Below are 15,468 nucleotides of genomic sequence, written 5' to 3'. Positions count from 1 at the left end.
TTAGATAATTAAATGTTCGTCAACTTGAAATAAATACTCTATGGGGTGTTACGTTGTAGTATACTATTGACTTGGTTCCTTGTCTTAAGTTTCTATAGTGTAACTAACAACAATTTTATTGTTGTAGCTTTCCAACTGATGCAAGATACCAGAGTCAACACAACCTTGGGGGGTTATGTCAATATTGAAGAAGCTGCAGGAGATACCAGTTTATCTTCGAAGAGCGAGAACAAGAACCGCAACAGAAAATCTTATGGTATTTTTGATGATTACAGACTAAAGTTGGAAAATTCTGTAGCTACTGCTTCTATCAATCTTGGAGTTAATAGCCTTTTCGCCTTATTCTACAGGTATTATCGCAGAATTACTCTCCGTAAGTGTCTATAGATTTTAGGATCCAATGCCGATAACAGTGACTTCTAGCTACATGTATTCATTTTCTAAATTTAAAGGTTGGAAAATGATTGTAATTGCTGACATACATAATTAAGCTTGGCGCTCTCTGCTGCATAGCATTTAACTGCATGTTCCATTATGTATTACTGCATAAATTTATATAGCATATCGAAAACTGTTTTCGTAGTGGATATCGGACTAGTATACTAACAGTTAACGAAATACAGGTATTGCAATCTGGTATGCATGATATCCTAGTAACGCGCAACGATTGGCGATTAGCAATGAACTGGATTTAATGAAGATGAATATCAAGATTTTATCCTTTATTAACAAAAATTGGTCTTGCTACTTTGGCTAATAAGAGTTTTGCTGCTGAAATCTCTGTGTGAAGAGTTTTGTCCTGTTCACCCAGATTCTGACTAATGGTAGAAAAGTCAAGTGCCATAGCTGAGCACTATAGTGTACAACAAATATGGAGAAAGAGTGCAGTTATCGGGTTCAGAACCTACTTTTTCTTGATTTCATGTTATATTTATGAACTTAGGTATACTGACCATCAACAATGAATGAAATTAGTACTCTCAATTTACATTGTCAAATTATTTGCAGTTTATACAAGCTTCAGCATTACAGAATCAGCCCTCTATGCAAGAATCACATCGAAGGATGCACGTTCAAAATGGAGCCACAACCAACACTGTTTTAGCTCTCAGGCAAAAAACTTGTACATCCATTCAAAATAGAAAGCGTACACTCATCATTATTTACAACTTTCCATGCTCCTGTCCAATATATCAAGGACTCATGGAAAATACCACATCTATATTTAATCACATAAAAAAAATAAAACTAAACACAACCAAAAGAATAGATATTATTACATTATACAAACAATTAAAACCCTTCTACCCCTGATCGACGAATTGAAGATGGAGACTTCCTAACAGTCACCAACCTGTCATCTTCTACCAACGAGAAATTAGAAGAACAAGTTCGAGAAGGAAGAAGTGCTGACTCAGAGGTCCTTGGTGATACTAGTCGTGGCGGTGAGTAACTCGATTTAGGTGCTGGAATAACGACTCCATTGAAGCTTGGGTACTTCAACATTTGCTTTCCTACAACAGCTGATGGCTCCTGAAGTGGGTATCGAGAAGGAGACTTCATGTCTTGAACATTTTTCAAAGAATCCACAATAGTTCTCATCGTAGGTCTCTCTGAGGGTTCCTTCTGAAGGCATTTTAAGGCGATGTCAGCAACTGTTCGAGCTGCTTTTGGAGGGAATCGCCCTTTAATTCGAGAATCGATGATGAGGGAGAGGCGACAATCATCAGAGAGAAAGGGTTTGGTCCATTTGACGATGTTTCTCTCTTCTTTGGGATGTCTAGAATCAAAATTTTTCCTGCCAGTGAGTAGTTCAAGAAGGACAATGCCGAAGCTCCACACATTGCTTTTAGGTGTGAGTAATCCTCTCTCCAAAGTTTCAACTGATAAATTTGCAGTGGCCTGCAAGAAAGATTGAAAATTGGAATCTTAGCGAAATTCATTAATTTTCTGGAATTGTGATAAAATCGAGAAACCACAGAGAAAACTTACCGCCGAGGTGTTCAGGATTTCTGTATCGGAATTATAGCCTACACATCCATATCCTGATAGCTTTGCACTAAAATCTTTGTCGACTTGTATATTTGCAGTTGAGAACTCATTGTACATAGCCTATAAGAGTACCCACGGTGACAAGAGAGACATTAATAAGATTGCCATCATCCACAATGCATAATAAGGAGCATGATAGTTGCCCACAGTAGAGAAATTAATTTTTTAAGGAAAATGAAAAACGAACAGAGTTTTAAGTTCAATTACCTGAAATGGTCCTTCTTCGTGCAAAAATGCAAGACCTCGTGCAGCACATATGGCTATTTTCACCCGTGCATTCCAATCAATTGAAGGTCCATCTGATCTCCCGTAAAGCAGGCGATCTAAACTTCCATGAAACAGTCTCTCATAGACCAACATTCTATCATCAGAACCCTCACGTGCGTGGAAACCAAGCAACTTACAAAGTTGGGGATGTTGTAAGGATGCTATTGTGTTCACCTCATTCACAAATTCCTTCAGGCTCTGAAATGTTAGAATCATAAATGTTAGAATCATATGTCCTCCGTCAAAAATTAGACCATAATAGTTATAACTACCATTGAATTATGTATATCACCAATTACTATCATTTCCAACATTTAAATTTAGCTAATGAATACATGTAGCTAGAAGACACTGTTATTGGCATGGGATCCTAAAATCTAAAGACAATAAGATCACAAAATTTAGAGTTTGAGAAGAACATTTGTTTAATCAAGTAGGGCTGCATATCATATTGTGATGGTCTTTTTACACATAAACCACCTTTAAAATGGGGGTGACAATATGAACACCGCCTTTAAAATTCAATTAATACAGAAACCACCTACAAAGGGGGTATAGGTAGCAATCAATCACTTGACCTTTATATGCTCTGAATATGCATCTGACTGAGAAGAAGAAATTAAATGCTCAGCTTACTGAGATGGGCAAGAAGATTGGGTTAATGGAAGAGGAAAAGGTCGGAACATGAGAATAAAATACCCAAGGATGTCAATAGAAATTTCACTGGAAAATAGGTCAAGATGATTGATCGCAACTGGAACCCCAGCAACCCCTTTAAAGGTGGTTCCTGTATTAATTGAACTTTAAAGTGGTTTTCATATTATCACCCTAATTCAAAGGTGGTTTCTGTGGAAAAACCCTATTATAATAGCTATATTAACAGGATTTCTCCACTTAAAGAAAAATTACAATAAACATTAGCATAAGACTTGAACAAGATACCTGAGAAGAAGGAAGCAGGCGAGTGACTGTGGCTTCAAGCTTCTTCAAACTTGTACTATCATCTCCAAATGTAGCCTTGTACGCCGTCGATGACAGACCTTCAGATACACATCTATCCGCTGAAAAATGTTGGCACGCCGTTGAAATCTCTTCATACAAAAAATTACGAAGCCCTCCCCCTAAAGGAGGCAGAGGCAAAGGTCCCGACATCTGAATAGGACTGCTGAGATTCGTAGATTTGAAGCTTCCTGTATTTTTTAGTGTAGAAGTAGCCTTCGGTGAAGGAAGCGGGAGAGGTAGGGGATTTGAGAGCCGGTGGTCTCTGAATGTTCCACTTTGACCCTTGAGTTCTTCTTCGATGTCCAATTCCATTGAGAGAGCATCCTGATCAGCAACTACTAGGCTTGAGGGGGCAGATAATGCTCGGGTTCTGTTATTGGCCCAATTATTTGATTGGACGAGTTTTGTTCTATTTTTGAAACTGGGAGGTGCAGATTGCAGAGAAGGCCCTCGCGTTTCGGGTTCTGGTAACGTGCTGCTTGTGGATTCCATTCTTTTAATATCCCTTTTCTTTGCACATTGCTCGTATTTCTTCTTCCTTCCTTTTAAGACAGTGAAGCAGCCCATCTTGCTTAATACTATAGACTTTAATGTTTCCTGCAAGTATTAAAATCAGAAACACAAATATACGGAGATGGGCTAATGAAAAGTATGATCGAACATTTAAAACTACCATGAGGAAGAGCTTTATATAAATGCTATTTTATGAAATAACTCTTATTGACAAGAAAATCAGGGTGCAAGAAAAAGCTATGACGGTTTGCTAACTTGGATAGAAAATTGCTCCGCAAAATAGAGGCTCTTGATAGAAACTTCTGATATACTTCTCATGTGTATCTTAGTCTTAGGAGTCAAATGCAACCCGTAACCTCATGGCTTCATTGCTCAACAGAGAAAATGCAGCCAATTAGCGCGACACCATAATTCAAGTATGTAGCACGTACACACATTTCTAACCATTGTACAGTAACCTCAACTCCTAATAAACATCTACAAAGAAATGTGAGCTGACAATGCAAAGAAGATTCTGCTGAAAATGTTTATTGTTTCTGCTTCCTGCTCAAAACAGATCTTTGAGGTATCCACTAAAAGATCCAACATTTGCTCAGCTTAATTATCGTTCATGCTCATCTTGCGGTGAGAAACTTACCAAGGTACTTTCAGACTAAGAAAGCCCTATACATAGAAAAGGGAACATGGATGTAGAGAACCAATTTTTTATTAACTCAAGTGGTTAGGTTTTTCACAAGATTGAATTGATGCTTCAATTCAAGACAAGGACCCATGGAATTCATGTTACACAAAGCCACTAAATCCTGCACCGATATTTCATCTTCTAATGCTAGGAACCAACAACTTGAATTATATATCAAGAATGAAAATCCCCAACTATTCCAACCAAACTGAAAACTATACCTACCACTTTGCAACAACATAACGCCTCAGCATTGAGAAGAATGTGTTGCGGTTGCGAAGTATATCGACTCAAAGAACTGGCAAAGGCGAATCCAATAGTTACCCCGTATATGCAACTAGTGTAATTGTTAACACCGTTGCCAACTTGCCAAACTTAACCGTAGAATTAAAGATTTCTCTCTTCCTTGATCTAGATGCCAAAGTTTCTTCATAAAACCTACAAACTAATATTGTTCCATTTAGGGAAATTTCAACACCGGAACATTCTTTGAACTCGCAGCATTTTTTTGTTTCCACATGTTCAACCTTCACATAATTCCAAACACCCTCATCAACAGAAGCCTGCTATATGGTTAGCCAAAATTACCCATAAAATTCTAGAAAATTCTAGCTAACTTCAGGTTTTTGACACTGAACCATCCGAAAGCACTGCCAAAAATTAGCCAATAGTTAACAAAGTTCAAACTTCGAAAGCTAGAACCCTCTTTAACAACAATCAGTGTGAAAGCACCCAAACTCTCTTAATCCAACAAAAAGGTTAAAACAGCATCTATTGGCCCTCTCCCCAAATTTCCATCCGTAAACTTCCAAATGTTGGCCAATAAAAGACCCTAATTTCTAGAAATCACTGCAGTTACCATCCAAAAAAAAAAAAAAGGCAATAGCCTCCTATAGCAAAAATCATTAAACCCCCCCCTCCCCCAAAAAAAACCATCATTATTTGTCAAAAAGGCAAAGCAAACTCCTCCAAGTTTCAATCTTTAACAGTACACCATCCAAAAGCAAAACCCAGAGTTGGCCAATCACCAACAGGCTCGAGTTTTGATTACTACCCAGAACAAAAGACCCTATAATTACCAACAAAATCGATCAAATTCCACAAAAAATCTGCAAGCTCAAAGAGCAAGAACCTGACCTGTGGGATTCACCACAAATTGGATCCGTGTGCAAAAATGAAAACAGCCCCCGGAAGACGAAGACAGAGATGAACAAGAGAGAGTCTTTGGATTATAGCTAGAAAATAATAGTAGTAGTAATAAATTGTGGGGGGGTAAAGAGAGAGGAAAAGTTGAAGGGGGTGACAGTGACAGAGAGAGCACACTGGTCAAAGCTGAAGATATTGGCCATCTATGCAGCATTGAAGGACTTTTAATATTCTGATGTTATTGGTTTCCCAAAATGCCACTGGTTGGCCACCAAAATGTTTGCTTTGGCCATTGACACATTTTCAGTTTTGAGATGCTTTCCAAAAACGTATCTTGTTTATATTTGTGGACAGAGAGAGAGAGAGAAGTGAGTAGCACTGATACTTTTATACAAATGGTCAAGAAGTATGTTTGCCTTGGCCATCACATTTCTAATTTTGATATGCTTGTTTGAAAATTTATCTTGTTTGGATTTGTGGATAAAAAGAAAAAAAAAGAGTCTTCTTTTTTAAAGGACAGAAGAAGAAATCATGAGGATAAATGTTGTGAACACCTTGGAGATATTACTATCTAAAGAAACATTATTGTTGAGTAAGATTGATATTTATATACAAATACGTACACATTTATGCTGATTATTTCTGATACCGTGTACATCACGCATATCTATAAACAAATTAGATTTCCGTTTATAACTTGTGACTAAAATTTATACTCATTGGATTGAAAACTTGACTATTTGTATAACGAAGTTATTATAAAACTTATCATGTGCTCATTTTTGGAATTGTTTTAAAATTAATATCCAAGTACACTTGGTATTTCTCTATCCATTAGTTTTCTACTTCTCGCTCTTTCAATTTCATCTTTAGATTTCAAATCTATAGCTTTTCTATACGTTAGGATCTTATGCTTTCTTAATTATTTGGACGATTGAAGTTATCAATAAATCATTTCTCGAGATCAATCTGCCATCGAAATCATACTTTTTCATTAAATGATCTGATCAAAATCTTAATTTATTATATGTAACAGATGTGGAGCTTGTTTCTGTATACATCAGAATGCGAACGGATGAAAATGACACTATACTCGAGGTTGTCCTAAATGTGGTAATTGGTGCAACAAGAAAAATTTATTCACTCAATTCACTAATTTCTAAATCTCTCAACCTTTTATTGATCAAGAGTAACCAACTTATAATATACCAATCACACAGTGTAAAATAAATACTCTAATTTCGAAGACGTTATTGGCAAATTTGTAGATAAACGTGATTTCAAGGGGCAATTTTGAGCAAGCAAAAGAGTGGATTGTGGAGCACAGGCCCTTGATGTGACCTGCCAGTCAAAGACGAAATACATTTTCAAAGCAGTTTAGGTGCAGTCAAACAATCTATAAACAACACAAACCTCTGACCACAATCCCAGCCCTTAACCTTTCCTAATCCTTGCCTCATCGATGGCCCAGCTTCAATAATAAGCCCTACTCCATTGAATGGGGCCCCACATTGGTCGGTTTGAATGCAGAAGAAGCAGAAGAAAAACAAGTGTGACTCACATTTTGTTGAAGAGGGAAGGAAAAATTGAAGTTTAGAGTATTAGTTTGTTCTATGATTACCAATCTTATTATGATTAGTCCACTTCTAATCATAGATGGATGGATCCTATGGTTTCTATGCAAAAAAAAAAAAAAAGTTGTCCCATAGAAGGCATTTTTTATATCATTACCAGTATGGAGGGGTAATTGGACCTAATCAAAAGTTAATAATCTTAAATAGAGTTTGAGAGCTAAATTAATCTATAAAGATTAACCAAGATATTTGCTCCAATTTTCATTAATTAAGTCCACTATCTTTTTCTAACCTTTCCATAGGAGACTATATTTACATATGGAATTTCCAGCGCACGCGGAGCAAAGAGTGGATGATATTTGAGATATCTGTGCGTTTACTTTTTCACATTCATCTATCACCACGTTCTCGGTTTATAATAATTACAATTATAGAAATTAGAGAGGTGTATGTCAATATTCATATAACACATGACACATAATATGATATAGTTGTTGTATACGGATAGTTTTGATAGGAATTTGGTCTATAATAGATAACATGACCATCTTCCGCCCTACGCCCTCCTTAGGATTATTTTTTCCTGATTTTCGTCAAAAATTTGGAGCAGATGATGATGATGATCTTGATTAATTGGTGGCAGATCACATGAGCCTCTAATATTGTTTAATTAGTCTGGTGGATTGTGTGGACAAAATGTGTTCAACTTGTACCTTCACCTGCCCATGAGCAAGTGGTATTATTATATATTGGGCTTGAACAAGGACTGCGGTGAGTTGGTTGGATCCGGATCCTTACTGTTGAACTAAGCATTTGGACTATGCACTGTGTAACATGAATAGTTAACAAATAGGTGGCGAATTTGGTTGTTACTGAACTATTGGCACTTTTTGTGCTGTAGGACAACACTTTTTATGCTTTAGGACAATTTGCATTGATAAAAAAAAAGTAGGGTGTAACACTTTATGGAGGAAAAAAAAAGAAAAAAAAGAAAAGAAGCTATCATTTGAGAACACAGAGTGTTGAGCGCAGAGTCACGCTCTCACGTTGCGGAAGCGATATCACCTAGGAGATAGCCCTGACTTTTGTAGTCACAAAAGCACAAGTCAACCTCTATATTCTTGTTTCTCAAAGGAAACTCGAATAGATAGTGAAATTCTTATTTCTCAAAGGAAACAAGAATCGAATCGAAAGTGATATATTTCATCAAAGTGAAATATACACTCTCCCTCTCATCAGTTCTAAGACTGAAATGTCGAGGGAACCTACAAGCTATGGCAACTCACAGATAAGACAACACAAATACGAGATTTACGTGCTTGTGAACTTTCACGCTAGTTACATACTTACATTGGTGCGGTGCGGTGTAGTGTAGGGATTCACAAGTTAGTAACTTGACAGCCCATTTTCTAAAATAGATTGTTAGCTTATAGTTAGCGCCCTCATATCAAATTGAATGCCATCACTACGAAAATCCTCGTACGCTTAAAATTCGTAGCCTAGTAGCCATTAATGTACTACAAAATAGCTAGCTCTAAATCTCTTAATCAAGTAAAAATTAGCAGGCTTGATCTAATTCACCAGGTTTGACCATTTAAAGAAAAATCAAAGTTATGTTTAGACTACAAAGATATCACTCAATCATAGCAGATAAATATTTAGTGGTTAAAGTTAAAAAAAAATCAGGTACTGACATGTAAAAGTGGGATTCGGATCCTCTCCACTACAAAAAAAATAGTGGAGGGACCACTACATAATCACAGCCATTGATTATCTAGTTGATGGTTATGATTTTTTTCTTTTAGTGCAAATTAGGAATGAGTGCAATACACGGGGGTATGGTAAGTGTTAGATTTAGATTGTATCATAACCGCCTACTAAATAATCAACGCTTGAGATTAAAAGTAGTGGTCTCTCCACTACTTTTTTGTAGTGGAGAGGATCCAAATCCGTAAAAGTGTTGAAGAGGTTAAGAAGATACTACAATGGCATCTGATTTTATGTTGTTCGAATACGAATTTAGATCCTTGACCCGATCAATAAACATGATGGCTATGATTTAACTACGTCGGATCAATCTGAGACTGACCCGATCCACGCCCCGCCCTCTCTCTTATTTCCATTTATACTGAATCCCCTCAGTTCGCCTAACATGCGAGTGGTGTTTTTTAACCATCGATGGGTGTGGTAGGAGGGCAAATTGAACATTTCGTCTGGCGTTGCTGCCAGCTCACATGCGGGGCGAGTGTTCTGACGTGATTTGTATTTGCAAATTCGCTCTCTCTTTTTATATGTGCAAAGGTGATTTGCATTGCAAATTAATTCACGCATCCTTTCATAGACGTAGGGCATTTAGACGTGATTCAAGTTGCAAGTTCATGCCCTCTTAGTTTGGAGGAAAATAATTTCTCTGCAGCAATTTGATTCAATAGTCCTTCTCTTCCCAGATTCTTAGTCCCAGTCTACTTCGAAGCTTTCTAGACAATTTGTCAGCTGTTTTTTTTTTTCTGTTTTTTGTTTTTTTGTGTTAGAAGTGTAGCAGCTTCTCTTATTTTCTGGATTTCATTTTGATGTTTTGTTGGTTGTTTTGCTTTGGGGTCTTGGAATTTTCCTCCAAACTCCTCCCAAACGATGTCTATGTATAATTATGCTTTCATTAATATATATATATGCAGGGCTCCTCACCCTGTTTTCCGGTCAAAAAAAGTTCATGCCCTCGTTCTTATACACATGGCATTTTGGGGTGATTTGGTTTGCAAATTCACGCCCCCTTCCCTTAGGGGTTGTTTGGTTGTTGTTAGTAAAATTGTGTATTTATGACACAACTTGGAAAGTTATTGTCCACCTCATCAATTTCACTTGTATATTTTTCTTTGTTTGTTTTTTATTCCATTGGAATCATAAATTGCTTGTTTGGTTTGTAAATGTAATATTAATTGTTTGTTTGGAAAGTGTAAAAAGTGGTCCCTACTCAAATGATCATATTGGTTGAAATTATTTATTATTATTATTTTTCTAACTTCAATGTCAGCTTTCTCCTAAAATCATGTCTTTTTTTATGAAATCACTTTACAAGCAACATCAGCATATGAAATCACTTTACACTATTTTCACAACTACAAACAAACAATTGAAAGTGATGAAAGCTGACATTGGGACCCACTTTTTTACACTTTCCATCCTTTTACATGGTAAAAACATACAACCAAACAGCCCCTTATACGCTGAGCGTTCTCAGGTGATTTGTATATGCAAATTCACGTCCCCTTCCCTTATACGCAAAGCATTCTGAAATGATTTGTATTTCGAATTCACGCCCCCTTTTTATTCGCCTTATATTGCATTCAACCTATTACCAAAATATCAATTACCAAAACACTACATATAAATCCCGTCGCTTAAGGAACAAAACCATTTGATTTCTTCTTAGAGTTTATATCGAGAAAACTCTACATTTGATAATATGAAAAATATGAAGAGCATAGCAGGAGAAAGTTCTGAGAAGAGAAAGTCTGATTGGCTGCCAAAAGGATGGACCGTTAAGACAAAGAAACGGATGTCTGGAGCAACAGCAGGAAATATAGATAAGGTAAAATTATACAGAATTAATTTTAACTTTACCATGATTCATATTTTGAAAGGTCTACCATTAGTTCAATGAGTTTTAGTAACTGCTATCTTAGATTGCTTTGATTTTTTTGATTATTTACATCCTGGCACCCAATGGTTTGGTGTAGTTACAGAGGTGATCCCGGGATTTATGTATCTACGTACAATGGAGAATTCTCTCATTGGGATTTATCTATGTAATCCTATTCAGCAATCTCAGGATTATCCTTATAGATACACATACCTGAAGGTCATCCGTGTACTTACACTGTACCACATGATACCTGCATGTAACTAATTCTTAATTTTTTAAGCAACCTTTTTGGTTCAATAAGAACAATAAATTTTTTAGTCTGATAAAATTCTTTGACTCCTCCCAATCTATCATTGGTAGTGATTGAATTCACTTCTACAATAGAAGAAGAGTTCAGAGATCAAGATATGAGTACGATAAAGAAAAGTTAAAGATATTGTCATAGTTGAAAATTTTTCACTTAGGACCTGTTTGGTTATTTCCTAAAAAACCAAAAAATAGAAATGAAAACCAAGAAATCTTAAAAAGTACAATTTCACACATTTTCATCCCTAATACTCACCCACACCATCTAATAAAATATTATTTTTATCCAACAACGCATCCACCATATCTAATAAAATATTATTTTCATCCATCAACTCATCCATCACATCCACCACATCTAATAAAATATTATTTTCATCCACAACATCACTCAACTCATCTCATCTCATATTTAAAAATCACTCACATCATCCAATAAGATTGTGACAATTCATCTCATCTCATTAACATTTCATTTCTTTGTTTTCCTCCCAAAAAGCTAGGAAAACAATTTCTTTAAGTGTGGGTCACATCATCCAATAATATAATGACAACTCATCTCATCTCATCTATTTTCTTATTTTTAAGAAATAACCAAACAAAAGAAAACAACCTATTACAAGAAATAGGTTTCTTATAATTCATTTCCTTATTTTTTCCGCCAACCAAACAACATCAAAACAAGTTTTCTTAAAAAATCACTCACATCATCCTATAATAAGGTGACAACCCATCTCATCCCATCTCCATTTCTTTGATTTCCTTCTTTTTTTAGCCAACCAAACAATCCCAAAACCTATTTTTCTTAGAAATAGGTTTCATTTTCTTTGATTTCCCTCTTTTTTTTAGGCAAACAAACAACCCCTTAATCTCAAGGCATCATTTCCAATAGCATATCTTAATGAATCATTGTTGTTTTTCCATCCCATCAAATTCATTTTCCATTGGAAAAAAGAGTTATGTGTAGATAAATCAGTGTAGTATCACCCAATTGCGGATAGTCCTTATAGCACTAATTGTGTGGATACACTTCCAAATAAAAAAAAATTCCCCAAAGACCCAAAATATGAGACCAACAGGGGGACATGTGAGTTGTTCCCTTCCTATTGTATAATAAGCTGATCATCATTAATGATGGTCAGCTCATTATACAATAAGAGGGGGACACCTTCCCTGTCCCCTACTGATGACTAACTTATTATGCAATAGGAGGGGGACACCTCCCCTGTCCCCCCCTGTTGGTCCCATATTTTGGGTCAATGTAGCAAAACTCTCCAAATAATTTTTTTACTCTCAAAAGAGAGGATTTTTTTTATAGAGGTATATAGACTGAACCGTTGTGGATAATCACTTCATTATATTGTCAATGAATTGTTCTGTCACATTCCAACCTTAATTAGTTACCATACTAGTTAGTATTATTGCAATATTATGTAGAAGAAAAGACAAGGAAAAGGTTTCGTTCAAAAAAGGAAGTCCAGAGGTACCTAGAAAAGACGATCTTAGCAAATCCTCAGCCTGAACTGCTACAAGATCACAAGGTAACTTCTTCATATACATTACAAATCAAATCAATGTTTTATGATTAAGGACCCATTTGGTTGGTTTATTTTGAAGGGAAAGGCTGCCACAGATGTGTTGGAAATTTATCAAATAATTAAGATTATAGCATGAAATAAATCCGAATAAAATAAACAATTAAATCTGGTCTGATCGGGAGCATTTGTGTATTCACTGCCCTAGAAGATTGAGGACCCGCCTATCGGCCTGACGTAGATGATCCCTTCTCCCCTAGCGGTAAAAACCTCCGGAATCGGCCGGCCTCTGTACTCGGGCGAGAGTACAGAGCTTCTGCTCAGATGAAGAAAGTTGCCCAAAAATAAAACCAATACTATGAAGAAATAATATGAAGATGAGAGAAGAGACTTGTTGTTTTTCTTGTTGTTTTTCCGAGAATGTGAAGGGCTGCTTATATAGGGGTCTTAGAGAGCCGTTACAAATCCTAGCAATCAATACAGTAGCGTACGCCATAATGTCGACCGTTACGCAATAAACCCGTAATTAATACGGTAACGTTCGCCATAATTATATAGCCATTATGCACGTATTAATTGCCGAGGAAAATAAAATATGTAAAACATGTTAAATTGCCTTTTCTTTAATAAAATATCCAACAGCCCCCCCCCCCAAAAAAAAAAGGCAATATTAACTGAAAACTCAGTAATTAATAATCAATAAATAAATCAAGAAATCATAAAACAAATATAGGTTGGGCAACCTTTCGTATCGTGAATTTGGGAGAGGTAGCTTCCGGCTTTGAACCTTTCCTTAGTGAGTTCATCGCCACCTGAGAGACATAATGGACTAGGCCTTGAATTAGGCCCCATTAATCAGGTATTGATAAAAACACACACAATACGTCTTTATCTATTGAGCAAAGCGGGTTGAGCGTTAAAGGTCATGCTCATAATAAACCAACTCATGAGAGTTTCTAGGGGTTAGCCCAACCCCCCCCCCTAACCGCGGCATGGTTCCTCTCAAGTAGGTAAGTCCTCCAAGGGTACTACAGCTGGATATCATACCCTCCGCAATACACGCGTTGGACTTATTAAGAGTAAAACTCAGCCTAGCCAGCTGTATCATAAGAGCATCGTCATCATAGAGAAGGGGTAGTAGCAAATGCTACATAATGATATATAAATATATCTAGGTCGATGCTCCACACGAGTGTCACTAGTCCAGCTTGTTTCTACCACATTGAACCGACATTGGGACTACGTCTCCAAATAAGGGTTGGGTTGCCGCTGTCAGTGACCTCATCTATGGGCTTAACCCCATCTCCCTCGATGAATCCAGAACCACACTCCTGGATAATCCCTTAGTCAAAGGGTCATCAAGATTCTTTTCACAGACTTTACAAAGTCTAGAATCATAACTTTGCCTAGCAGGCGTTGTATTTATTTATCAAGTTCTTATTTTGTAATTAGTCCATCATATTGTTTGAAATTGACATTAGGTCATGATCTATGATCATAAAAGATCATAGTCTATGTCTGAAGAGATTGACCTTAATATCTGAACATTTCAAACTAATGTGGAACTAAAAATTCTGCAGTTATGCATATGCACATACATGAATGAAATTAATAATAGATACATGCAGAGCATAATAGGATTTCGTATCTTAAAAAAATATTTTCGTATCTTAAAATGTATTTCATACTTCATAATTCAAATGCATAAAATTTTTAAAATTCTTCTATTATAAGAGGTTACAAATTGGTTGCCTACAAAGGAGACCGTCCAAATTTAAATCGGTTGCCTACAAATGAGACCTTCCAAATTTAAATTGGTTGTCTACAAAGGAGACCTTCCAAATTTATGTTGCCATTTTCTAGTACCACCTCTTATACAAATAATAATAATAATAATATTTGTACATACGTGCTTTAAATTTTACAAGTGCATTCTTGCATAAAACCTTGTAATTAATCATGTAAAAAATGCAAGTTATCTAAAAAGATATATGAGCATTTATTGCAATATTCATCAAAATGCAATAAAAATGATGAACTTTACATTTGAAGATTTGAAATATAATCCACCATATAAAATAGAATTTTAAAAAATGCACCTCTTTGATTTGTTCGCTCATATATTGATCATTTATCATACTCGAGCGAGAGTACAGAGCTTCTGCTCAGATGAAGAAAGTTGCCCAAAAATAAAACCAATACTATGAAGAAATAATATGAAGATGAGAGAAGAGACTTGTTGTTTTTCTTGTTGTTTTTCCGAGAATGTGAAGGGCTGCTTATATAGGGGTCTTAGAGAGCCGTTACAAATCCTAGCAATCAATACAGTAGCGTACGCCATAATGTCGACCGTTACGCAATAAACCCGTAATTAATACGGTAACGTTCGCCATAATTATATAGCCATTATGCACGTATTAATTGCCGAGGAAAATAAAATATGTAAAACATGTTAAATTGCTTTTTCTTTAATAAAATATCCAACAGTCCCCTCCCCCAAAAGGCAATATTAACTGAAAACTCAGTAATTAATAATCAATAAATAAATCAAGAAATCATAAAACAAATATAGGTTGGGCAACCTTTCGTATCGTGAATTTGGGAGAGGTAGCTTCCGGCTTTGAACCTTTCCTTAGTGAGTTCATCGCCACCTGAGAGACATAATGGACTAGGCCTTGAATTAGGTCCCTTTAATCAGGTATTGAGCAAAGCGGGTTGAGCGTTAAAGGCCATGCTCACAATAAACCG

General features: G+C 36.2%; 1 protein-coding gene across 1 annotated transcript; it reads right to left on the bottom strand.

Moving 5' to 3' along the window:
* Positions 1,046 to 5,835, bottom strand: LOC109830051 (probable serine/threonine-protein kinase PBL1). The gene is made up of 5 exons (XM_020397206.1): positions 5,654 to 5,835; positions 3,262 to 3,918; positions 2,260 to 2,517; positions 1,993 to 2,112; positions 1,046 to 1,902 (listed from the first exon to the last, which is right to left on the bottom strand). The coding sequence occupies exons 2-5, from the start codon at positions 3,886 to 3,888 to the stop codon at positions 1,294 to 1,296; spliced, it is 1,614 nt and encodes a 537-aa protein (XP_020252795.1). The 5' UTR covers positions 3,889 to 3,918; positions 5,654 to 5,835; the 3' UTR covers positions 1,046 to 1,293.

Source organism: Asparagus officinalis, chromosome 2 (genome assembly GCF_001876935.1).
Source record: "Asparagus officinalis chromosome 2, Aspof.V1, whole genome shotgun sequence".
Classification (NCBI taxonomy): domain Eukaryota; kingdom Viridiplantae; phylum Streptophyta; class Magnoliopsida; order Asparagales; family Asparagaceae; genus Asparagus; species Asparagus officinalis.
The sequence above is the reverse complement of the archived record's forward strand: the minus strand, read 5'-3'. Positions and strand labels throughout refer to the sequence as shown.